Raw genomic sequence first — 24,793 nt, forward strand, 5'->3', positions numbered from 1 at the left:
TGTTATGGGGGCACTGGGGATTTCATTGTTATGGAGGTATTACAGCTATTACTATTATGGGGACACTATAATAGTTTAGTGTGCCTTATAGCTGTCATTATTATGGGCATCCTCAGTCTGTCTCTGAGAGACATTATAGTTGTTGTTATGGGGCACTGTGGATATTACTGCTTTAGGTGCCTTGTAGATGTCATGGTTATGGAGACATAGTTGTCAATTTAATGAGGTTCTGCAGCAATCACTGGTCCTCAGGGTCTTATAGCTGTCTCTTTTATGGGGCCACTGGATCTGTCACTATTAAAGGGGTGTGGCAAATGTCACCACCAGTGCAATTTCTGACGCATTTTGGATCCAATAGATACGGGCCATATTTGATCCAAAACGTGTCAGATTAGTGGTGTCTGTCTGACTTTCTTCCTGTGGATTATAATATAAAGCCATTAAAAAATTTTAGGAACCGTAATGGGGGTCCAAATAGCCTTATGGAGGCACAAAGGCTCTCAATATTTTTCCAACCCTTAGCACTTACCAGGTGGTGTCTCCTGAGCTGGTTACAATCTGATTATCATCCAGGAATCTACAGCAGGAAAGATATCCTGTGGATTACAGCAAGAAAGAAGTAAGAATGATTTGCAACACTATAACCCCAATATAAGAATCTTTCCAATCACTGACAGCAAGGAACGATTTTCTAACTGGTGAGATATTGAGAATATGAGCTGCAGAGTCACAAAAGTTGCAGAAGCTTTAGAACACTCCCTACTAAATTGTCTGCAGCTTTCTCCAAGTCTCATATATGGAGTATAATGGCGGGGTGACACTGACCTGTGTGAGCCGCCAGCTCCCTGCTAACACGAACGTTTCCCTCGCGCGTCTTCAAATTGTAGATAGAACACATGTTGTCTAAACCACCGCAGGCAACAAAGTTACCAGAGGGCGCATAGGAGCAGGTCATCACCCAGGAAGATCGCAGGGGGATGGCGTGGACCTAGAAGAGGGTGGAAGCCGTGAGGGTGAAGGTGGCGGGGGTAATACATCATAATAAGAGGTTTGGGTTGGTCACAGCTCAAATGGGTGCAGTGCAGATGGAGCAGAATGGATGGAGGTGCAAGAAAAAGTGTTCTCATTCATTGACAGCAAGCAGAAATCCTGAAAATGGTGAAGGATTGAAAACCAAAGGTAAAAGATTTATCAAGCTTTATCTGATTGTGGCTTAAAAAGGAAAACAAATGTCTGTCTTATGATCTGCACCACATCACTTACTTTGGGCATGATTCATCAAGCAGTTTTCACTAGATTTCTGGAGCTTGGCCATGCCCCCTTTCTGCTAAGCTCTGCCCACTTTTTGAAAAATGGGTCAGACCTGGTTGGGATCGGCATAAAATCACCAAAAGTCGTATATTTTTTTGTGCAATTACAAGTTGCGCCAAATATTTGCAACTTTCTAAGCAGTTTTATGCCAGAAACCTGGTGAAAACATTGTGTTTTAGAGGGAAACTTGGTCTTAGCAGAAATGGGGGCATAGCGTACAGTGAACAGAAATTTCTGGCCAACTAATAAGCATAGTGATAAATATGCAGCAAAGTATATTAGACAGTTAAAGAAGTTTTCATTTATACACTGATTAAACTTTATTAACCTAAAATTGGAAAATCTCTTAAGCTTTTTTCCTCTCCTTGGAGGATCGCTAAAAATATTACTGCAATAATCTGGAATGTATGATGATCTTTTCCATATTAGGTCTCATTAGTTATGAATTAAAAGGTTATTCCCAACTTAATAGATAGGTATTGTCGGATGGAGCTTGTAAAAACAAGCACATTTACAATTTACTGCTTGCTAAAATTTTCAGCCGTTCTTGAGATATTTCCATTCTTTTGTTTATATTTTGTTGCCTTGGAGACCGACCACCGCTGCTAGAAAGAAGAACATGTACAGTGTTTACCAGCTCTTTTCTACTGTTTTGAAGCTGGCCAAGATCACTGGAGTGCGCTGTTACCCACTAATCCAGCTTCAGTGCAGTGCTTACAAACTACACCAGCAGTGGTCGGTTTCCTTGGCTATGAGCTGTAAACAAGAGAAAAGTGTTAATATCTCAATAATGACTGAAAATTTTAACACACAGTAAATTGCAAAAGTGCTTGTTTTTACAAAGTCTATCTGACAATATCCATCTGTGGAGATGGGAATAACTCTTTAAAGGAATAAAGGACAGCATCACTTTATATGTTACATTTTCCAACAAGAAATCTGTCTATGGACATCCTTAAATGCCCATAGATCTGTTCAAGGTCACCAATGTTCAAGGTTACCAATGCTGATCAGATTATCATGGAATTTCCTGGTCCACCCTATAATGAGGACTTTGCACCACAAGCGTCCATCAGATCCACCAGAAGCCTCCTTTGAAGCTCAGCACTTGACATCTGGGGTCTTTCGTTTCATTGTAGATGGTGGACTCACCTTGTTAGTTGTGTATGTGTCCCAGACAATCAGTTTTCCATCCTGGGAGGCGCTGACCAGGAGCCTGTATGACACGATAAACCATACAGTCATATAGAGAAACTTCAGAAACCTTAAACCTGACCTGACCACTAGACATGACCTTGAGACTATTAGTACCTTGAGTCAGTCGACCAATGCATTGCGTAGATTTTCGCCAGGTGACCACGCAGCGTTCTCCTAGTGCGTAACTGTATGCGTCCAACCACCTCCATCCCGGATGTGATCTGATGGGAGAAGTTGTAAGCGGACATTACTTATTACTAAGGGAACACAACACAAATGGGGTTTTCCCCCAAAAAGGACTCACTTGTTCCAGGGTAGTGTCTGCACATTGTTTTCTGGCATCCTGAAAGCAAATAATGAAGAACTGTGAGGACAGCAGAAACGGAAGGACAACCTTACTACTGCAAAATGCTATTACCAAAGGTAGAAGACTAGTGTCCTTCTATGGATCCAAATAGTGTAATGTCTTCTGGCCATGAAAGCCCAGGTCTACCTTCGGTCAAGACTCTCCATCGGACCACCTAATGAGTATTCTCTTTGGTAGAAGCCCAAAGATCTTAGGGGGAGGTTGGCGGAGCCAAATGTTCTAGATATAGCCAAGTGGGCAAGGTTGGAACGAGGTAGGTCAGGGTCAGACACAGACAGAAGAGGGCCCCTGGGCAATATAATATATGGGCCCTTTGCCGTCCAATAACTCTTAATGCACAAGCCCTTACCTCTTGGGTCAATGTGCAGCTGCGCAGGTTGTTTCCCCCACCTGTGGTAGGACATGGGATTATTGGGAAAGGGTCTCAGACTAGTCATGATTGGGAATAATATGGTCGTCACAGTATCTAAAAAAACCTCAAAGCTTAGCTTCAGCCAAGACCATTTTATCATTTTTATGCCGTACTGATCCTGAAGATACTGCAACTCAAAGTGAATGTGTCATCAGAAAATGATGTATTGTTTAAATCAGGTTACTTTTTTGCATATCACTATCTTTATTAAAAATAAAAATGAGAAATCTTGCAATTTTCATAATTTTTTGGTCTCTTTTCTTTCAGGAAACAATATGTGTAAATTAGCAGCAATAGACTGACCACCGACCCTATCTTTTGTATTGAAGCATCTAATGAGCATGTGCCAAGGTCATTGTGAAGGGAGCAGGAGGAGGAGAGCTGTGACTTCTGCTATTGTGATTGGTGATATCACTTCTACTCACTAATCTATTTAAGCTTTTCATCAGAATGCGGTCCCTCCTATCATATGCTCCCACATCCTTCATGCTCTCAGCAGCACTTTGTGTCTGTACTTATAGATCCTGGCTGATGGCTGCTTCATGCAGCATTATTTCAATAATTATATATTATTATTATTATCAACGGTAGATCCTGTGTTCCCAGTTGTGTATAGAGATGATAACTGTCATTGTAATCCTGCCTCTGATGATAAGGCGCCTCCTGAAAACTCTTTTTGAAATGACAGGAAGTAAAAGTCTTTAAAAAAAGCCCTAGTGGCCAATGTGAAAATTGCAAGATTACTAGCTTTGTATTTTTACAAAGTTCATGATATAGAAAAATACAATGCCAACAATTTTTTAAAAATACACATAGCAGAAAATGTGATTTAAGCAATAAATCATTTTCTGGCAACGCATTGCTCTTAAGGAGGCCGTACACGGCTAATGAAGGTCCGGCCAAGTCTCTAATGTGCATGGAGGCATCTTCGCAGCTCTAAATAAAAACTGATTTAAAAAAAATCCCCAAAGCGATGTAGGCTGGGAAGAGGAGGGTGACCTACCGCAATCTGCTTCTTCAGCGCTTCTGCTTCCTGACGTAGCTCCTCAAGCTCCCCCATCTTGACAACTCTGCAGGCACAAACAGGGAAGGAGACTCAGAATATTCGGAGATCAGGGAAAGTGGTGTCCTCCAGCCACGGCCACAAAGTAAAAGTCTCTCATCAGGTCCGTTACACAGATATCTTGACATTTACAAACAGCTCAGATAAGACAGAATCGGTTTTGTAAACTATGTTTCCTGATTTTGTGACTGACAACTATTTTTTACAAGTTTGGCTCAGAAATACTGACATCCTGAGAGCAGCTCCACCGGTTCCAGAGAGTAATATATAGGGGCGTCCAGGAGGAAGTCGGAATACGGCCTCTGGTGCGTCCAAACAAAGCAGAAGAAGGTATCCAGCCGGTTGGATATAAAACTTCACCAAATTCTGACACCACGACTGAGGACAATTCTATGTCCAAAACGCGTCGGTTTTGCTTTCGTGCAATATTTGTAACGCACCCAGAACCTTTTCAGCTGTATGAACAAATTGGTGAAGTTTTACATCCAAACGGCTGCATTCCTTCGTTTGCTTTGCCCGAATCTCAAGCCAAAAAAGGTCTTTTACTTTACGTTCTGAGGATCTTCACAGTCAACGTACAGGAGCCGGTAAGCTTATACTTGGTGCTTATCTGGTGGACACAACCCAGAGACAGAAGATATGGTGCCCTACTGTCTAGTAGCTGATGGCTCCCTAGCAGAACATTCATGGGTGCACAAATCCCTGCTGTATGGGCCCAGGATTATTTCTGCTCTCGTCTCTGATATTCGGTGGTTAGTGCCCGTTACCCCAAGGTCCATAGGTTTTGTGCCCTAGTATCTGTTATGCAGTGTTTTAGTGTCCCAGTCCCTGGTATCCAGTGGCTTAATGCCACCGCAATTCCAAAAAACATTAGGACGCTGTGAAAAATATAACTAAAACAAGAGCAGCAGAACATAGAGCAGATCAGAAGGTGAATAGTGGACATTTCTCCATTTCATTCGTGTACCTTCCCCTCTTCCTTTTACAACAAGCTGTAGACATCCGGGAAGTAAGGGGATATTTGCTGGAGAGAAACGTCCCTTTCTGGTCTGATGCTGGATTCTCGCTACTCCACAGCTCAGGGTCTTTGCCAAATTTTTTGCTTCATAATGCCCCAAATGTTTTTTATTGAAAGGTCCGGACTGCAGGCGGCCGGTTCATCACCCAAACTCTTCTTCTGTAATGGAGGCAGTCTGTGGTTTACCATTGTCCTGCTGAAATATTCAAGTCCTTTCCTGAAATAGACGTTTTCTGGATGGAGCTGGATGGAGCAGATGTTGTTCCCTGAACCCAAGCAGTGACTTGTACAACCAAATCATGCCTGTGTTCAATGCAATGAGACCTGATGGCCCGTATATCAGGAGCATCCAATGCTGACCATCAGCCTTGTCCACATGGATTTCAGAATTTCTGACTCTTTTGATAATATTATGTCCTGTAGATGGAGGATATTCACAGTCTTTGTAAATTTATGCTGAGAAACATTTTTTCTGAAAGTGTTGCACAATTTTTAGATGCAGTGATTCACAGCTTGTTGACCTCCGACCATCTTTGCTTCTGTGAGACTCTGCCTCTCTACCATTCTCTTTTTATACAGTTACTTCACTTAGTTATAAATTGACCCTCTGGATGTTTTTCCTTACTTTTCCAGCCTTTTGTTAACACTGTCCCAACTTTTCTGAGATGTGTCCGTGCCATCAGTTTCTTAGGCTTCTTTCACACTAGCGTCGGGCTCGGCCCGTCGCCGTGCGTCGGGCCGAGGTCCCCGACGCTAGCGTTGTCCCCGCCGCACAACGGGGGCAGCGGATGCATTTTTCCAGCGCATCCGCTGCCCCATTGTGAGGTGCGGGGAAGTGCGGGGAGGTGGGGGCGGAGTTCCGGCCGCGCATGCGCGGTCGGAAAAAGCGGACCGTCGGGAGCAAAAAACGTTACATGTAGCGTTTTTTGCTCCCGACGGTCCGCCACTGCACGACGCATTCGTCACACGACGGGTGCGACGTGTGGCAATCCGTCACAATGCGTCGCTTCATGTTAATCAATGGCGAAAAAACGCATCCTGCAAACACTTTTGCAGGATGCGTTTTTTCGGCAAAACGACGCATTGTGACGGAATGCAGTTAACGCTAGTGTGAAAGTAGCCTTAATTAGCGATTTTTTTTTTTTCAAATTAAATGGACAAAATGTCATCCAGCGCTCACCTTCTGATCTGTTCTATTTTCTGTAGTGAATAAAATATGGCGATAAGAGGTTTCCAGGTCATTACACAGCGGCCCAACATTTTTTCAACATTGTGCTCTGTTACTGGTGTCTATTGGTTTAATGCCCTGATCCCTGGCTTCCTGTGATTTATTTATTTTTTTTACTCACTTATACAGCGCTATTAATTCCACAGCGATTTACAGACATTATAATTGTCCCCACAATCTAAATTCCCTATCAGTATGTCTTTGGAGTGTGGGAGGAAACATACAAACTCCTTGCAGACGTTGTCCTTGGTGGGATTGAATCCAGGACCCCAGCGCTGCAAGGCTGCAGTGCTAACAACTGAGCCACCATACAGTGCTAACCACTGAGCCACCATACAGTGCTAACCAATGAGCCACCGTGTTACCTGTTTATTACATTAATGCCCTGTTCCTGGTACCTGTTGGTTTAGTACACTAGTCCCTGGTGTCTTGTGAACTAGTGCTTTAATCCCTGTAGTCCATGAGCCAAGAACCAAATTTGACGATATCGGTACCAAGCGGAGTGACTAATTCTCTTTGGTATTTTTAGGTAGATGCATGTCTGTAGTTTATTTTTTGATATGATAGCCCTTACATATACGTAGCTTATTAACCCCTTCAGCCCTAGGCCTATTTGTACCCAAGTGCCTAAGCCAATCTGACCTGTGCCACTTCATGGGCTAATAACTTTGGAACGCTTTCACCTATCCAAGCCATTCTGAGATTGTTTTCTCGTGACATATTGTACTTCACGTCAGTGCTAAATGGGAGTCAATATATTTTACCTTTCTATATAAAAAAATGCTAAATATTCGGAAATTTTGGAAAAATCGGCAATTTTTTAACTTTGAAATTCTCTGCTTTTTACAAAAATACTGATACCCCCCATAATAGTTATTAATTTACACTCCCCACATGTTTACTTCATATTGGCATCATTTTGAAAATGAAACCTTATTGTTTTACGACGTAATAGGGCTTATAGTTTTATGCGCAATTTTTCACATTTACAGCAAAACCCACTTTTCAAAGGACCAAGTCACTTCTGAAGTCACTTTAAGGGGCTTACATAACAGAAACCACCCATAAATTACCCCATTTTGCAAACTACACCCCTCAAGCTGTTCAAAACTCATTTTTAAAAACTGTTAACCCTTTAGGTGTTCCACAGGAATTTTAGCATGAGCCAAGAACCAAATATGACGATATCGGTACCACCCGGAGTGACTAGATGTAGTATTTGTAACAAAATTTAATCCAAGTTATGTAAATACACACTGAACATGTCATGTGCATATATATATATATATATATATATATATATATATATATATATATATATATATATATGTTACTCCATAATATCTTCAACATCGGACTCTGAATCTGACTGTTGTTCTACTGGCTCGTCTTCAGTACCCTTGTTCTGGCATGTCTGTAATCTGCACATGTCTGTGCACTTCAGGCCATTGCTGAGGCAAGTACACTGAGGAAGTTCACATGACCGCACACACTTGCAGGACAGTAGCTGTATAATAGCTTCTGGTGCTGGTGCCCCTTGCATCCACTTGACAACAAGCTTTCCGTCGTTATCTATCATCCAACCGCAGTCTGTTGGGTTTGCAACCCATGGCTGGCTCTGCAGACTTCTCCTCCAGATCGCAGCCTGGTAGTTTGCACGCAGTGCATGCATGAAAAGGCAGTCCTGGCAAGGAGGGAGTTGACTTGACTCTACCACTCCACGTCTGGCACAGAACAGCTGATAACGGAGCCTGTTTACCTCAGTTGTTTGGGTAGTTGGCAGGTACATGTGGCAGGTGATTTCCTGTAACTTCTCAAAAAGTTCGGTAGACACTTCCCATGAACGACCAACTTCCTGAAAGGCATCCTGGTATGTCTTGTTCATCTTCAACTGCTTGAGTGTCGTCATCTTCCCACGGCCAGCGAATGCACTGACGGTGTCACAGCCTGTAAATGCATGCATACCAATCAATGAATCACATACGCTGCCTCCCAATGTTCGGCTCAGAGTGGTGATATCCAGGAATCTTGTCCGGTTCTGTGTACCGCATTTCTGGAACAGGTGGGATGGGATTTTGTGGCACATGCCCAGACACAGGACCATGACATCAGTATCCTCCGAAGTGATGATGACCGACTTGTAACCAGATTCTGCTGCATGAAGAGCATGGAGAAGGAGGCGTGTGTCTGCTTCTTCTTGATTTGACTTAAGGTCAGCAGCCTCTTCCCACTGTTCTTTGGTGATCTTAAAGCAGAGCTGCTCACATGTGACATACAGCTCCTTCTCCTCAAGCTTCTCCCTGTGGTGTTTCGCCTTCCATTCTTCTACCAGAAACTTTATGAGACTTGCCTTGTTGGAGGAACTACTTAGAAGCTTTTTCCACTGCTGGATGTTGTGCCCATGTTGAATGTTCTTGAAATGGATCCCTGTGCCTTCATATCTGTTGACTCTTTCTGTATCTTTGATGGATGTCTCCTTGTAGACGTCAAAGACAATATCAATGCGCTTGCTCTTAGCACCCTCATGGATAGCGCGACTCATTGCTGTGCCTGCTAGCTGGCCAAATGTTGCATTGTTTCCCTTCAGTTTCTGAACCAGGCTCATCCCATCAATGATGGTTGCAGAGGGCTCGGGGATCACTTCTGCAGGACGAGCATTCCTCTCCAACTCCCTTGCGAGGGCAGCCTTGTTGGTCTTGCGGATAGACCCATCACCATTGGCAAGTGCCCATGGCAATGGACCCAGGGGATGAGTCAAGACATCACTCATTTGTAGCTTTCTGTTCTCAGCTACAAGTATCATCTGGCCAAATAGGTTTCTGTCAGCCTTCAAAATTACCTCCTTGCCAAGACCTTGTCTGCGTGTCTTCATTTGGATGTTAGAGAACGTTTTAAGTTTGTTCTTCGTCATCTTGTCATGAAACAATGTAGTTGGCTTATCGGTACCCAAACGCTCATCCTTGAATGTTTGATATGCATCCTCTCCTATACTGTATGCCCCTTGAAGGTCTTTGGCTACATCTGGTGGTGCTACAGTCGCTGTTGACAAACTGATAAGTTCACCATTATGCTCTTTGTTGAAGGGGTTCACCCAACCTGTCTCCAGCAGTTGAACGAAAGATTGGACATCGGCTTCATCTCTTCTAATCCTAGACACCTGTAGGTCTGAATGGCTGAAGTCAGTATATTGTTGGCCTACCAGGGCCCTCAGCTGCCTCAAGTACATACTGCGGTACTCTGATGTCAGGTAGAACCTGGAAACAGCTCCAACTTTGAGGCTGAAGCCTTTTGTGCCCCCTGGTGTCTGGGTGTCTTTGTTGATTGTCTCTTCAATGGTCTGGTCCACAGGAATTCGTCCAAAAGGATTCTTGCTACCGATCTGGACCGAAAAGCCACCTTGCATGAAGTATTCATGGACCTCTGGGTGTTCTATGGGCAGCCGAGACATTGTGGCATAGTAATAGGTTAGGTATCGGGCATAGTTGACCTTGTCATAGGCAAAACACCATGGTATCATCTGTCGGATTGCTCCTAGGTGAAGCATCCAGTTGCCTTCTCTTGAAGCTCGAACCAGGGCCAGCATGGTCTCGACCATGTCCAAGTATGACATCCAGAATGCTGAGAGTTGTTCATTTCTGAGGGTCTCAAGATAAACTTGAAAGAGCTTCAGGGTAAGTGTGCAAGATTCATTATCCAAGAGCTTTTCGAAGGATCCCTGCGACACACTGATGCGAAAGTTTGTGATGTTCTTCAGTGTTTCATCCAGATGGTGAAGGTCCCTTGCATGGTTTTCTTCTAGCCATGGAAGGAAGTTTTTCCATGCAAGCAGAGGGAGATAGGAGCTCTGCAGAGAAGACCGGAGAGTCCTGTTCAGCACAGAACGTGTATGTGTCAGTGTGTGTGCGTGTGTTGGGGCACCTCAGGGTGTCTTCAAATGTGACATAGCCCCCTAGATTTCTTCCAGTAAAATTTGCACTCCAAAAGTCATTTGGCGCTCCTTCCCTTCCGAGGCCTGCCGTTCCCCAATACTGCAGTGTACGACAACATATCGGGTGTTGTTGTGTTCGGGAGAGATTGGTGAACAAATAGTGGGGTGCATTTTTTGCTGGTACACCTCTTAAAAATAAAAAAATGAGCCTAAAATGACACCTTCATGTAAAAAATGCACTTTTTCCATTTTCTCAACCAAGTGTTTCCAACTACTGTGAAACACTGGTTGGGTCAAAGTGGTCACTATACCCCCTAAAAGATTCCTTGGGGGTGTAGTTTCCAAAATAGGGTCACTTTTTGGGGTTTCCACTGTGGGTGTACCTCAGGCAGCCTTCAAATGTGACATGGCCCCCTAGATTTCTTCCAGTGAATCCGCCACCCAAAAACCACATAGCGCTCCTTCCGTGTTGAGCTGTGCTGTGTGCCCATACTTTAGTTTACGAGTACATGTGGGGTGTTTCTATAAACTGCAGAATTAGGGTAACCAAGTTTGGGTTTGCCGTTAACCCTTGCTAGGTTGCAGGTAAAATTGGATTACAATGTAATATCTGGAAAAAAAATGAAATTTTGAAATTTCGCCTTCATTCTGCTAAAATTCCTGTGGAACACCTAAAGGGTTAACAGTTTTTAAAAATGAGTTTTGAACAGCTTGAGGGGTGTAGTTTGCAAAATGGGGTAATTTATGGGTGGTTTCTGTTATGTAAGCCCCTTAAAGTGACTTCAGAAGTGACTTGGTCCTTTGAAAAGTGGGTTTTGCTGTAAATGTGAAAAATTGCGCATAAAACTATAAGCCCTATTACGTCGTAAAACAATAAGGTTTCATTTTCAAAATGATGCCAATATGAAGTAAACATGTGGGGAGTGTAAATTAATAACTATTATGGGGGGTATCAGTATTTTTGTAAAAAGCAGAGAATTTCAAAGTTAAAAAATTGCCGATTTTTCCAAAATTTCCGAATATTTAGCATTTTTTTATATAGAAAGGTAAAATATATTGACTCCCATTTAGCACTGACGTGAAGTACAATATGTCACGAGAAAACAATCTCAGAATGGCTTGGATAGGTGAAAGCGTTCCAAAGTTATTAGCCCATGAAGTGGCACAGGTCAGATTGGCTTAGGCACTTGGGTACAAATAGGCCTAGGGCTGAAGGGGTTAATAAGCTACGTATATGTAAGGGCTATCATATCAAAAAATAAACTACAGACATGCATCTACCTAAAAATACCAAAGAAAATTAGTCACTCCGGGTGGTACCGATATCTGGCCCGGCTCATGGACTATCCAGTTGTCTGTTCCCCCCTTTTGTTTAGTGCCCTAATTCCTGGTGTTTAGTGCCCAGTGATGTGTTACCCTTTTGTTTTAGTGCCATAGACCCTGGTGCCACGTGGTTTAGTACCTTAGTTCTTATTGCACAGTGGTTTAATACTGCCTTAGTCCCCGGTCTCTAGCCTTACACGCTGGTGTCCAGAGGTTTAGTGCCTGAGTCCCTGGCCATTTGTTTAGTGACCTAGTTTCTGAAGTCTAGTGATTTAGTGCCTTAATCCCTTCTGTCCATTGGTATATTTCCCCACTGATTTAATTCCTTAGTCCCTGATATCCGGTAGTTTTGTGCCTCAGTCCATGATGTAGGATGGCTTGCCGGTCCATTGGTTTAGTGTCCTAGTCCCTGATGTCCAGTTATTTAGTGCCTTAATCCCTGGTGTCTGGTTCTTTATTACTCAGTTGATTTAATGCCTTATTCTCCGATGTTCCTTGGCTTGTGCTCAAGTCTGGGGTGTGAAATGTTATTTATTTTTACCCCACTCAATGTGAAAAAATTGGGCTGCTAGAAAACCGTCCAATGTTTGACTAGTAAGGTATTTGTGGTCCCTTCTGAGGACCCCGTACGGTTTGTACATTCGGTTACTTGGCTCCAGCAGAACGAGGCCTTCACTCAACAAGAACAAGACTTACAGACTCACTAAGACGCAGACAGCCGTTATCAGGGGATTTCTAAGGCTGGGTTCACATTGCATTATAGACGGACTACGTTACACTGTGGCATAACGCGGTGTAGCGCAGTCCGTTAACGCTGCCATTAAGTCCTATGTCGGACGCATCGCTAGCGCACGCCCACTATGGGCGTGCGCTGGCGATGTGCCGTCATTGAGTGACGGACCCTGGGACGTGGGCTGCAGCGTTCCCGGGTCCGTCACTGCTAGCGCAGATAGAGCATCTGCTAGCTCTATCTGCGCTAGCGATATGACAAGTCTAACAGCAGCCGGTTAACGCATGTGCTGAACGGGCTGCTGTTAACGCAATGTGAACCCGGCCTAATATTGGGCACCCACATCTTGGTGGACATTACTGTTTGGATGCTGTAGAACAAGGTCCAGGTAAACAATCAGTAGATCCTCTACTTTCATAGGTCTTGGGATCTTCTGAGATCACCATCCATGGCTTGGTAGATATATGAGGGTATTCATGTCAATGATCTAACCTAGGCCACCAGTGTGATCAGTCAGGGTGTAGACCATCTTTGTGTCTACGGAAGCTTCTTTTATGGACTCACTGCCCCAGTTCATCCTTTTCAGTCAAAGCGAGTAAAATAAGCAGGAGAGGACTGCACGCAACGACGGGTCGCTCCATTAATACTATGCAAATCCCGCACTTTAAAGCCTCCTGGATTTGCCTAGTTTACCCATTGAATTTGAGCTCCGGGCACAAGAGACTCTTTCTGTTCCCACAGAAACAAATCATCCAAGGACCGTTCTGGTCCATTTGTCGGCAAGGACATATGTACCCATGTTCCACGGGGCCCCTGGTGGCAGGTTAGCCTAGCCTGGCACGGTCCGCTTCTGCATGGGTGGCATGAAACTGCGTATTTCTAATAGTGAGTGGGGTACTGGTTCAAGGGTCAAATGGCCCTCCTGTCCCATAAGGTCCAAGAGGAGCAAAGGTTGGAAACGGTTGAGCCTCTTTCTCCTTCTTCTTTCCTAATCTTTACACTAGGATATGTGGAGATCCAGAGAGAGAAGGCCCTGGCATCCCTTTGGCATATCTATTGCTCTGGGATGCCTCCGTCCGTCCGCTGTGCGGGGTATCCCAACTTAATACCAGTAGTTATAAGGATTGGCGGGGTCCTGAAAGTTGTACCCTAATCAATTGAGAAGTGATGAACAATCCTAATGATTTGCAATCACTTTCTACCCTATAAAGGGTATGGAGACTTTTGCAATCCTTTATTATTGCTCCACGTTATCTGTCTTGATAAGAAATCTGACTTTTGTGTATACAGCTCCCATGCAGATTTATGAACCATCACAGACTGGCAAACATACCCCATGTCTGATTCTGCACTGATGTGCAACGGTCAGCCTCTCTCTACCCTAAATAGCTGATAGCAGAGAACAATAGACTGCATTGAACGGCACCATTTATAGCAGAAGCCATGCACCCAGTACATAATGGAGCAGGGAGGGGTCCGTATGGAATAATAGTCATGATCGGGGCCGGCTCCATCGGCCCTCCGGCCACCTCACCCTCAACTTCACAAGCATAATAGTAATTGTATCCTTTACAGAAGTATATATAAAGGCATCCCTAAAAGAAAGATGTGCACCGAAACTTAACCCATTCATGACCTTTGAGCCTCTCTTTTTTTTTTTCTTCTTACCCTTGTTTCAAGGGCAATAAGTTTTTCTTTATTTTTTTGGCCAAAATAGTCTTATGAAGGATTCTTTTTTTTTTTCTTTGCAGTACTAGTTGTAGTTTTCAGTGGCATCATTTATTTTACCATTCAATGTACTGGAAAATGGGGACAAAAATTCAAAAGCAGTAAAATAGAAAAAAAAATAAAAAACCTTAATCCATTTTTTTTTAAAATATTTTTACAGCTTTCATTTTGTGTACAAAAAATGTGGAATTTTGTAAACAAAAAAAGTTCTGTTTGTGTCTCCGTTGCCTGAAACTAGTAACTTTACTGTAATTTTGTTCATATTATGGTGTTTACCATTTGTGTCAAATTACATTTTGGTAGATCAGACTTTTACAAATGCAGAGAGACCAAATATGTCTATTTTTCTCTTTAATATTAATGGGGAAAAGGTGTGAGTGTCGGATGGGTGATTATTTATTTATTTTTTTAAATGTTTTATTTTTTCTTTACTTTATTATTTTAGTCCTTTTAGGACTTGAACTTGCGATCGTCTGAAGTTCAGCCACAAGGTGGATATCACTGGGTGTACAAAGATGGTGACGTACCAGTATGTTTCATGGCAGAAAAGGGGTTTTTCTTCTATTAAAATATACCGTAATATGTCTGCAATACCAATCAGTGCTGTAAAGCGCTACCTTCATTCATCACAAGCTTAAATGGCTGTTTAAGCACATACCAGTCTAATATGTATGGGAACTGTCCTGATTCTTATGCTTTGTACCTTGGCACCCACTTTTTTAAAGAGTAGTTTCTTTTTCATCAGTATTCTGCTAGCACTATGGGTGCTGGAACATCCTTTCCCTTCACTTCATGGCATACGCTACAGAAGTGCAAGAGCAGAGAGAAAGAAAAACCCATCCCCACTTCCTGTAGAGAGGTAAAGACCCGGCCTCATTTCTTGTAATCCGTCTCAGGGTTTTCGCTGTTGTCGTTGGATTACACTTCGCAACAGGCAGTGGACAGCAAATTACAAAGAAGGGAGACCTCTAGTGGATGATTTCCAGGGTAAGAAAACATAACTTTTGAGTAAAGTGATTGGTTCACTTATTGCATTATCTATCAAATGAGATCGACTCTCGGATATCTCATTCCTCAACATCAAAATCACAGATCAGGAAGCTGAGATATAGGGCACTGCTTGCTAAACTGACTCCCTAACTTGTTTCTACACTGCTAGGAATCTATGAAGCAAGCTCTGAAGAGAGACAGTAAGCAAATAGGGAGCGCCAGCAGAATAGTGAGTGCAGCTCTGGAGTATAATACAGGATGTAACTCAGGATCAGTAATGTAATGTATGTACACAGTGACTGCACCAGCAGAATAGTGAGTGCAGCTCTGGGGTATAATACAGGAGGTAACTCAGGATCAGTAATGTAATGTATGTACACAGTGACTCCACCAGCAGAATAGTGAGTGCAGCTCTGGAGTATAATACAGGATGTAACTCAGGATCAGTAGTGTAATGTATGTACACAGTGACTGCACCAGCAGAATAGTGAGTGCAGCTCTGGAGTATAATACAGGATGTAACTCAGGATCAGTAATGTAATGTATGTACACAGTGACTGCACCAGCAGAATAGTGAGTGCAGCTCTGGGGTATAATACAGGATGTAACTCAGGATCAGTAATGTAATGTATGTACACAGTGACTCCACCAGCAGAATAGTGAGTGCAGCTCTGGAGTATAATACAGGATGTAACTCAGGATCAGTAATGTAATCTATGTACACAGTGACTCCACCAGCAGAATAGTGAGTGCAGCTCTGGGGTATAATACAGGATGTAACTCAGGATCAGTAATGTAATGTATGTACACAGTGACTGCACCAGCAGAATAGTGAGTGCAGCTCTGGAGTATAATACAGAATGTAACTCAGGATCAGTAATGTAATGTATGTACACAGTGACTGCACCAGCAGAATAGTGAGTGCAGCTCTGGAGTATAATACAGAATGTAACTCAGGATCAGTAATGTAATGTATGTACACAGTGACTCCACCAGCAGAATAGTGAGTGCAGCTCTGGGGTATAATACAGGATGTAACTCAGGATCAGTAATGTAATGTATGCACACAGTGACTGCACCAGCAGAATAGTGAGTACAGCTCTGGAGTATAATACAGGATGTAACTCAGGATCAGTAATGTAATCTATGTACACAGTGACTGCACCAGCAGAGTAGTGAGTGCAGCTCTGGGGTATAATACAGGATGTAACTCAGGATCAGTAATGCAATGTATGTACACAGTGACTGCACTAGTAGAATAGTGAGTGCAGCTCTGAAGTATAATACAGGAGAAAACTCAGGATCAGTACAGAATCAGTACACAGTGACTGCACCAGCAGAATAGTGAGTGCAGCTCTGGAGTATAATACAGGAGAAAACTCAGGATCAATACAGGATCAGTAATGTAATGTATGTACACAGTGACTGCACCAGCAGAATAGTGAGTGCAGCTCTGGAGTATAATACGGGATGTAACTCAGGATCAGTCCACGATCAGTCCAGGATCAGTAATGCAATGTATGTACACAGTGACTGCACCAGCAGAATAGTGACTGCAGCTCTGAAGTATAATACGGGATGTAACTCAGGATCAGTAATGCAATGTATGTACATAGTGACTGCACCAGCAGAATAGTGAGTGCAGTTCTGGAGTATAATACAGGATGTAACTCAGGATCAGTATAGGATAAGTAATGTAATGTATGTACACATTGACTCCACCAGCAGAATAGTGAGTGCAGCTCCGGAGTATAATACAGGATGTAACTCAGGATCAGTACAGGATAAGTAATGTATATGTGTACACAGTGACTGCACTGCACCAGCAGAATAGTGAGTGCAGCTCCGGAGTATAATACAGGATGTAACTCAGGATCAGTACAGGATAAGTAATGTATATGTGTAGACAGTGACTGTACCAGCACAATAGTGAGTGCACCTCTGGAGTATAATACAGGATGTAACTCAGGATCCATAAAGGATTAGTAATGTAATGTATGCACACAGTGACTGCACCAGCAGAATAGTGAGTGCAGCTCTGGAGTATAATACAGGATGTAACTCAGGATCAGTAATGTAATGTATGTACACAGTGACTGCACCAGCAGAATAGTGAGTGCAGCTCTGGGGTATAATACAGGATGTAACTCAGGATCAGTAATGTACTGTATGTACACAGTGACTGCACCAGCAGAATAGTGAGTGCAGCTCTGGGGTATAATTCAAGCTGTCACGCAGGAACTGAATAAAGAAAGCATGTGTGAGGCTTTAGTCGATGTAGTGATAGAAATTGACACAAACTGTATGTAACTCTCGGCAGAGGACAGCAGCATAAAATAATCTGAAGGTGTGAAGTTGCAGTGTAAACAATCCAAGCACCAAAGTGATGTGAAGTGATGTAAAATATGAAAAAGGGCAGTGATCCACTGTAAGTCAACGGCCGCCATCCTTCTAACACTGGTAGCCAGGACAGGCGTCGGTAGACGTGCATATGGAATAGGACCTCCATCTCTCCTCTCCATTATTATCATGCAGAAGCAACACAGGAGATAATTTTGCAAATACAGTAGTTTGCACAAAGAAGATCTCCTACTGTTTTGTGAATGTAGCTCCTGTGAGACTTGTGTGTTTCCATGGTTGAAGACTACAAATAATCTGTGTTTTCTGTTATCTTTTCAACTTTTTTACAATCTTTAGGTTTTCAAGAAGGGCACAAGGGAGAAAGTGGAGAGCACATGACTGATGATCAGACTACACACGGGTTGTTTGTAGTCTGTTACCATGGCAATGCATAGGTTGGCACAGTAGCTGTATATAAAATGGTAATTTAAAAAAAATTACACTAATTATTTTCATTATTTCTTTTTATATTATTTTAGGTACTTTGAAACTTTAATCCCCACTCCACACACTACCTCTCCCTAAAATAGTCCCTAGACCTGTCCCACGCTTGCCCCTCTAGTAAACATGACCCCTTTAATCTTTTGTTTTTGAGCCTCTTAATTTCTCTTCTTAATTTTTCCTGGAAGTGGCTGTTCGGATGGCATCAGTTGCTCCCGGATAACCGCGTAAATCCTCCATTAATTACCAAATCCCTCTCCTGTCAATCACTCGTGATTTTCATATAACGATTTTGCTCCCGCTGCCGTTTTCCTCCGGTGTCGCCGCCTCTTCTCCCCATTTGGAAGCAGCTTATTTTTATAAAAAAAAATCTGAGGTTTCTCCAGTGTCGCCGGCTCAATAAACTTTCTCTGTGACGCTCACAAGACCCGACAGATGGTGGCCTCGCTGCCTCTTTAAGCAGATAAATGAATTTCGCAATTTCCTAAAGCTGCAAATGTAGGAACTGGTGTGATATGAAGACGTGTATCCGATGGCAGACGTCACATAACAGTGAGACAAAGACTAATCTGCGGCAGAGGAGGAACAGGGGACAGGAGGGAGGATCAGGGGCAGATAGCAAGGTAGCAGAGCTCAATTTGTCACTTAATGCTCCGAGGCTGTGTGACATAAGGAGTTAACAGCAGTCCTATGTAAAATTGTAACTAGAACTGTGCATATGTGCTACCATTGAAACCTTCAAAAAGAACCTGAAGACCTACCTCTTCCGACAAGTCTACAACCTGCAGTAATCACCGATCGACCAAACCACTGCACGACCAGCTCTACCCTCACCTACTGTATTCTCACCCATCCCTTGTAGACTGTGAGCCCTCGCGGGCAGGGTCCTCTCTCCTCCTGTACCAGTTATGACTTGTATTGTTCAAGATTATTGTACCTGTTTTTGTTATGTACACCCCTCCTCACATGTAAAGCGCCATGGAATAAATGGCGCTATAATAATAAATAATAATAATAATAATATGACAATATCAACTCAGGTACATCTGTAACCACACCGCCTGGAGGGGCTCTAGATCTAGACGACAAAGTTGTGCCAATTTTATGGAGAAAAATGGAGGGAAAGCGCAGTCCGCATAGGATGTGGGTAGAAAGACAGAGCAACCTTTTTCAAAACCCAAACTATCAGGTAAAATAATAAACGACATAGTGGCCATTTATACGTATTGAAGTCTATGTAATACGAGGATTAAATCTGCTTGTATCGCTCCGCTTTATGTCCTGGCCTACTGCAGTGGGGTCCCAAGTGAGGGTCTCCCTTCTACGATGTCCATGTACCCCTCTATAGCATATGTCCAGGGGTTGTCTTCATGAGGTAACCGCTTTAACCAACTTTTATTCATATCCATCCTGGAAGCTGAGATATAGGGAGCTGTTTGCAGGTTCTTCTTCACAGGTGATATAAACGCTATAGAGAATGGCGTGCGGCCCTGGCACACAGCCCCCTGTATCATTCCTTCCTCCTCCTCAGTCTGACATGATGGACAAACAGCGGCTCCTCCGGATCACCAGATTTTTCACAATTTCTCCAGGGCTAGCTGATACGGTCTGTCAGGACAAGAATGACGCGAACAGTAGCCTAGATCTCAGCTTGTTGTGAGCATATGGTCCAGACAAGCGTAAAACACAATCCGAGTGCGAACCATGATGTACAGATCGGCCGTGGTTCTCCTTTTCCGTAAGCATATACAAGGCCGTCGAGTTCGGGTTGGGAGACGCACGGCCAGGCCGAACATCGCGGTTCATAATCAAACCTTAATTTACCGATGTCTGAATTGGGTCTAACTGGGAAATTGTGATTTTGAGGAGAAAAGAGTATATAAATATATATATTATTATTTATTATTATAGCACCATTTATTCCATGGCGCTTTACATGTGAGGAGGGGTATACATAATAATATATATTATATATATATATACCGTATATATTGATATATATTTATATTTACATGTATGACACACACACACACATATATATATATATATATATATATATATAAAAGCAGCAATCCAAAAGTAGCGCAAATTATAGGATATATATATATTATATATATTTATATACACTATATGTATATATATATAAGCTTTTGCACCCCCAATGTCTCTTCTTTATATAGTTTGTGCTGCTTTTTTATTATATATATATATATATATATATATATATATATATATATATATGTATACACATGTACGTGTGTCTGTATCTGTATACTAGTCTGTAACAGTGGGGAATAAATGTCTATGTCACTATATATGATGGTAAGACAAACCAGGAAATGGACATGGCTGAAGTTGCCCATAGCAACCAACCACAGTGCAGCTTTCATCTTTTAAATAGCTCTGGTAAAAAGAAAGCTGTGCTGTGATTGGTTGGTATAAACGTGCGGCCTTACCTATAAAGAGGGTGACTTCTAAAGTCGCTTCCATTTGCCTCAGTTTGAGCAATACTGTGCTGGGCTGTGTAAACCGAATTGCTGTAGTCACAGCCTTTATGGGACAGTAATGGTGGCTTGGCCCTACTGGTTGTCAATTTTTTCCAAAACCTTAATAATTTGACAAAAGGGTGGCACTGAAAGGAAGCATGCGGCATATGCAAATACATTTCTCCCAGCTAATTGGCCAGTAATGATCAGCTGACTTACTCTACGCCATTTAAGCGGATTGTGGGTGCATTAAGTGCTACCGTTACGCCCTAAGATCACTAATTTTAAGCCATGTCATTTATATCTTACTTGTTCTGACCCTGAATCATATAATATTTTCTCCTCTATTCAGGTGTAAAACTAAATTCAGGCTTTTCACTTTAATTTCTAGGAAGCAGTGCATTGTGGGAGCTCGGGTGGCAGTTATATAGTTAGAACTCAGTTGTTAGGTCACATGACTGAGGGAGGGGCGGAGCTAGAATAGTGTCTACTTTCAATGGCTGCCAGCAGCTCCGTATGCAAGTGACTAAAAAGACATGAAATAACACAAAATCTGTGCAAAATCAGAACAGTGATGTAATTACAAAGTAACTTGGTACAATGTAAAGATTACGTCCGTGAAATATTGGTAAAAATGGAATTAACCTTTAAGTGCATGAAAAATGTACATACTGTATATAGCACTAGGGTCAAGAAAATCCACGCAGCTCTTAAAGGTGTGCGCCGTCACTTGGGATGATGTAGCTATTTTCCAGACTGTAAGCTCCGGAGGGAAGGGATCTCCAGCAAATATTTGCGGTTTAAGCTTGTGTTTGCCTATGGAGCTCTATCAACACAAGCGGCGGCAATATTTACGCATATTGTATACCGCTGACATCACCAGTATGGATGAACGAGTCCGACCATTGTACTGTATGAGTTCTACACCGACGTTGTCTTGGTGCGCTACAAAACAACGCCGCCATAACACAACGCACATGCAAAGCAGAGGCACGAGGTGCAGCGATAATCCCCATGACCAATGCATAGGAAAATAACAGAGGCAAGAACGCATCCAGGAACGGCGGTACATCATTACAGACATTATTATATGGCGCCAACCTGCTCTGTAGCGCAGTACACAAATCATATACTGGGCTGAATATATGTGTGTATGACGCTAATGTCAGGACTGGTTCAGTGGAGCATTACTATAATGATGACGTCCATCATAGTCTTTTATATACAGAGTATAATTAATAAAATATCATTATAATCATGTTAGGCGGTCGGGTCATGTTGGGGGTTGTAGTACTCTACATATAGAGAATAATAAAACATCATTATAATCATGTCCAGTGGTCGGGTCATGCTGGGGATTGTAGTGCTCTACATATAGAGAATAATAGAATATCATTATAATCATGCAGAGTGGTCGGGTCATGCTGGGGGTTGTAGTACTCTACGTATAGAGAATAATACAATATCATTATAACCATGTGAGGCGGTCGGGTCATGCTGGGGGTTGTAGTGCTTTACGTATGGAAAATAATAGAATATCATTATAATCCTACCCAGAGGTCGGGTCATGTTGGGGGTTGTAGTACTCTATGTATAGAGAATAATAGAATATCATTATAATCATGTCCAGTGGTCGGGTCAATGCTGGGGGTGGTAGTACTTTACATAAAGAGAATAATAGAATATCATTATAATCATGTACAATGGTCCTGTCATGCTGGGGGTTGTAGTGCTTTACGTATAGAGAATAATAGAATATCATTATAATCCTACCCAGTGGTCGGGTCATGCTGGGGGTTGTAGTACTCTACATATAGAGAATAATAGAATATCATTATAATCCTACCCAGTGGTTGGATCATGTTGGGGGTTGTAGTACTCTATGTATAGAGAATAATACAATATCAATATAATCATGTCCAGTGGTCGGGTCATGTTGGGGGTTGTAGTACTCTACGTATAGAGAATAATACAATATCAATATAATCATGTCCAGTGGTCGGGTCATGCTGGGGGTTGTAGTGCTTTACGTATAGAGAATAATAGAATATCATTATAATCATGTCCAGTGGTCGGGTCATGCTGGGGGTTGTAGTGCTTTACGTATAGAGAATAATAGAATATCATTATAATCATGTCCAGTGGTCGGGTCATGCTGGGGGTTGTAGTGCTTTACGTATAGAGAATAATAGAATATCATTATAATCATGTCCAGTGGTCGGGTCATGCTGGGGGTTGTAGTGCTTTACATATAGAGAATAATAGAATATCATTATAATCACGTCCAGTGGTCGGGTCATGCTGGGGGTTGTAGTGCTTTACGTATAGAGAATAATAGAATATCATTATAATCATGTCCAGTGGTCGGGTCATGCTGGGGGTTGTAGTGCTTTACATATAGAGAATAATAGAATATCATTATAATCACGTCCAGTGGTCGGGTCATGCTGGGGGTTGTAGTGCTTTACGTATAGAGAATAATAGAATATCATTATAATCATGTCCAGTGGTCGGGTCATGCTGGGGGTTGTAGTGCTTTACGTATAGAGAATAATAGAATATCATTATAATCACGTCCAGTGGTCGGGTCATGCTGGGGGTTGTAGTGCTTTACGTATAGAGAATAATAGAATATCATTATAACCATGTCCAGTGGTCGGGTCATGCTGGGGGTTGTAGTGCTTTACGTATAGAGAATAATAGAATATCATTATAATCATGTGAGGCGGTCGGGTCATGCTGGGGGTTGTAGTATTTGATATATTAAGTACAATGGTAATATATAATGTTTTGTGCAGTATTTTTCGCATTGGGAGTGGTAGTGCTCTTTGTATAGAGTATAATAGAAATGTTATTTTAATGCCGCCCAGGGGGTCGGTCATGCTGGGAGGTGTAGTACTGTATGTGCAGAGATAAAGTAGGTCAATAATATGATTATACTACGATCGCGACCAGAATTATGATCATGGTGAGGGTTGTAGTCTTCTATGTATTTTTTGGTCTTGTCCAGTGGTCCGATCATGTTGGGCGGTGTAGTGATGATCATATGCGGGGTTGTAATTAGTAGACGTCCTCTATATCTATCCCCTCTTCCATATATAACGCGTCTTATCTTCAGAACATCTTACCTGTGGGTGAAGGATCCCTCTTCTCTCTGTGGCTCTGACTCTGCTCTTCTTCTACTCCTCTATCATGAAACTTTTGGAGTGGTCCTCCTCGCAGGTGGTCCTTCTCCTCCTATGCCTCTGCTTGTTTCTTCCCAGTTGTCTTCTCTTTTACTCCTTTTTGATGCCTCAATTCTTTCTTCTCTGTTTCTTCCTCCGCTTTCGGTCTACGCGTCAGACCCTTACACCTTAGTAGAGGGGGTCGCTCCCTTTACTCCGAAGTCGTGGGATCGCGCCCCTCCGCTTGTTTCCCTTCCCTTTCTCCTGGTAATCTGGTTCTCCCACCTGCCCTGTGGACTGTGGAGGTATGAGAGAGCACTCCCGGGGAGGGGGAGACAGGCCGGAGGGGGCTGGTGTTGGAGGAGGAGAAGGAATGAGGCTAAAAGCCGATTTGGAGTTAAATGCTTAAATGCAAAGCAGTTTGCAAATGGGAGAACAGAAGCCAGGAAATCAAAGGCTGCGTGTGTGAGTGTACGTAGGTGATTAGTGTATGTATGTATGTGTGTATGTACAGTACAGTGGATATAAAAAGTCTACACACCCCTATGAAAACGCCAGTTTTTTTGTCGTATAAAAGAATCGTATCAAGGATCATTTCAGAACATGTCGCCCATAATCTGTGCAAATCCATTCAGAATCAAACTGAAATCTTTTAGAGAGAAAATAAAAATAACAAAACCAAAATAATGTGGTTGATTAAGTGTGAACACCGTCTTATATAGTTGGGGATGTGGTTGTGTTCAGAATTAGCCAATCACATTTACCCTCTTGTTACATTGTAGTGTCGTTGTTCTAGGATGATTTTCCTGATATTTTCTCATTCTACAGCAAAAGACATGGACTGTAAACAGCTGACAACACAGCAAAGGGATCTCATTGTGGAATGCTATCAGTCAGGAGAAGGGAAGGGTACAAAAAAAAATTCCAAGGCATTAGTTCTACCATGGACACTGTGAAGACGTCACAAGGAATGGCTTAAATTTAGCACAACAGTGACATTACCTAGA

The 24,793-nt window shown here is 42.5% G+C and overlaps 1 protein-coding gene across 2 annotated transcripts in view; it reads right to left on the reverse strand.

Moving 5' to 3' along the window:
- Positions 1–24,095, reverse strand: part of GNB3 (G protein subunit beta 3) — a 34,559-nt gene extending 10,464 nt beyond the window's left edge. Inside the window, exons 1-7 of one of the 2 annotated variants that reach the window (XR_013214419.1) lie at positions 23,751–24,095; positions 4,291–4,357; positions 2,813–2,851; positions 2,623–2,729; positions 2,464–2,527; positions 826–988; positions 530–596 (exon numbers count right to left, since the gene is read on the reverse strand). Coding sequence is in view for 1 of the 2 variants with exons in the window: in XM_077258191.1 (XP_077114306.1) it covers positions 530–596; positions 826–988; positions 2,464–2,527; positions 2,623–2,729; positions 2,813–2,851; positions 4,291–4,347 (497 nt within the window). In the remaining variant the exon portion in view is untranslated. Of the gene's footprint in view, positions 1–529; positions 597–825; positions 989–2,463; positions 2,528–2,622; positions 2,730–2,812; positions 2,852–4,290; positions 4,358–20,592; positions 20,676–23,750 lie in introns of those variants that run through there. The other variant, XM_077258191.1, reaches the window with a different exon arrangement.
- Between the last annotated feature and the right edge of the window lie 698 nt (positions 24,096–24,793).

This window comes from Ranitomeya variabilis, chromosome 4, assembly GCF_051348905.1.
Source record: "Ranitomeya variabilis isolate aRanVar5 chromosome 4, aRanVar5.hap1, whole genome shotgun sequence".
Classification (NCBI taxonomy): Eukaryota; Metazoa; Chordata; class Amphibia; order Anura; family Dendrobatidae; genus Ranitomeya; species Ranitomeya variabilis.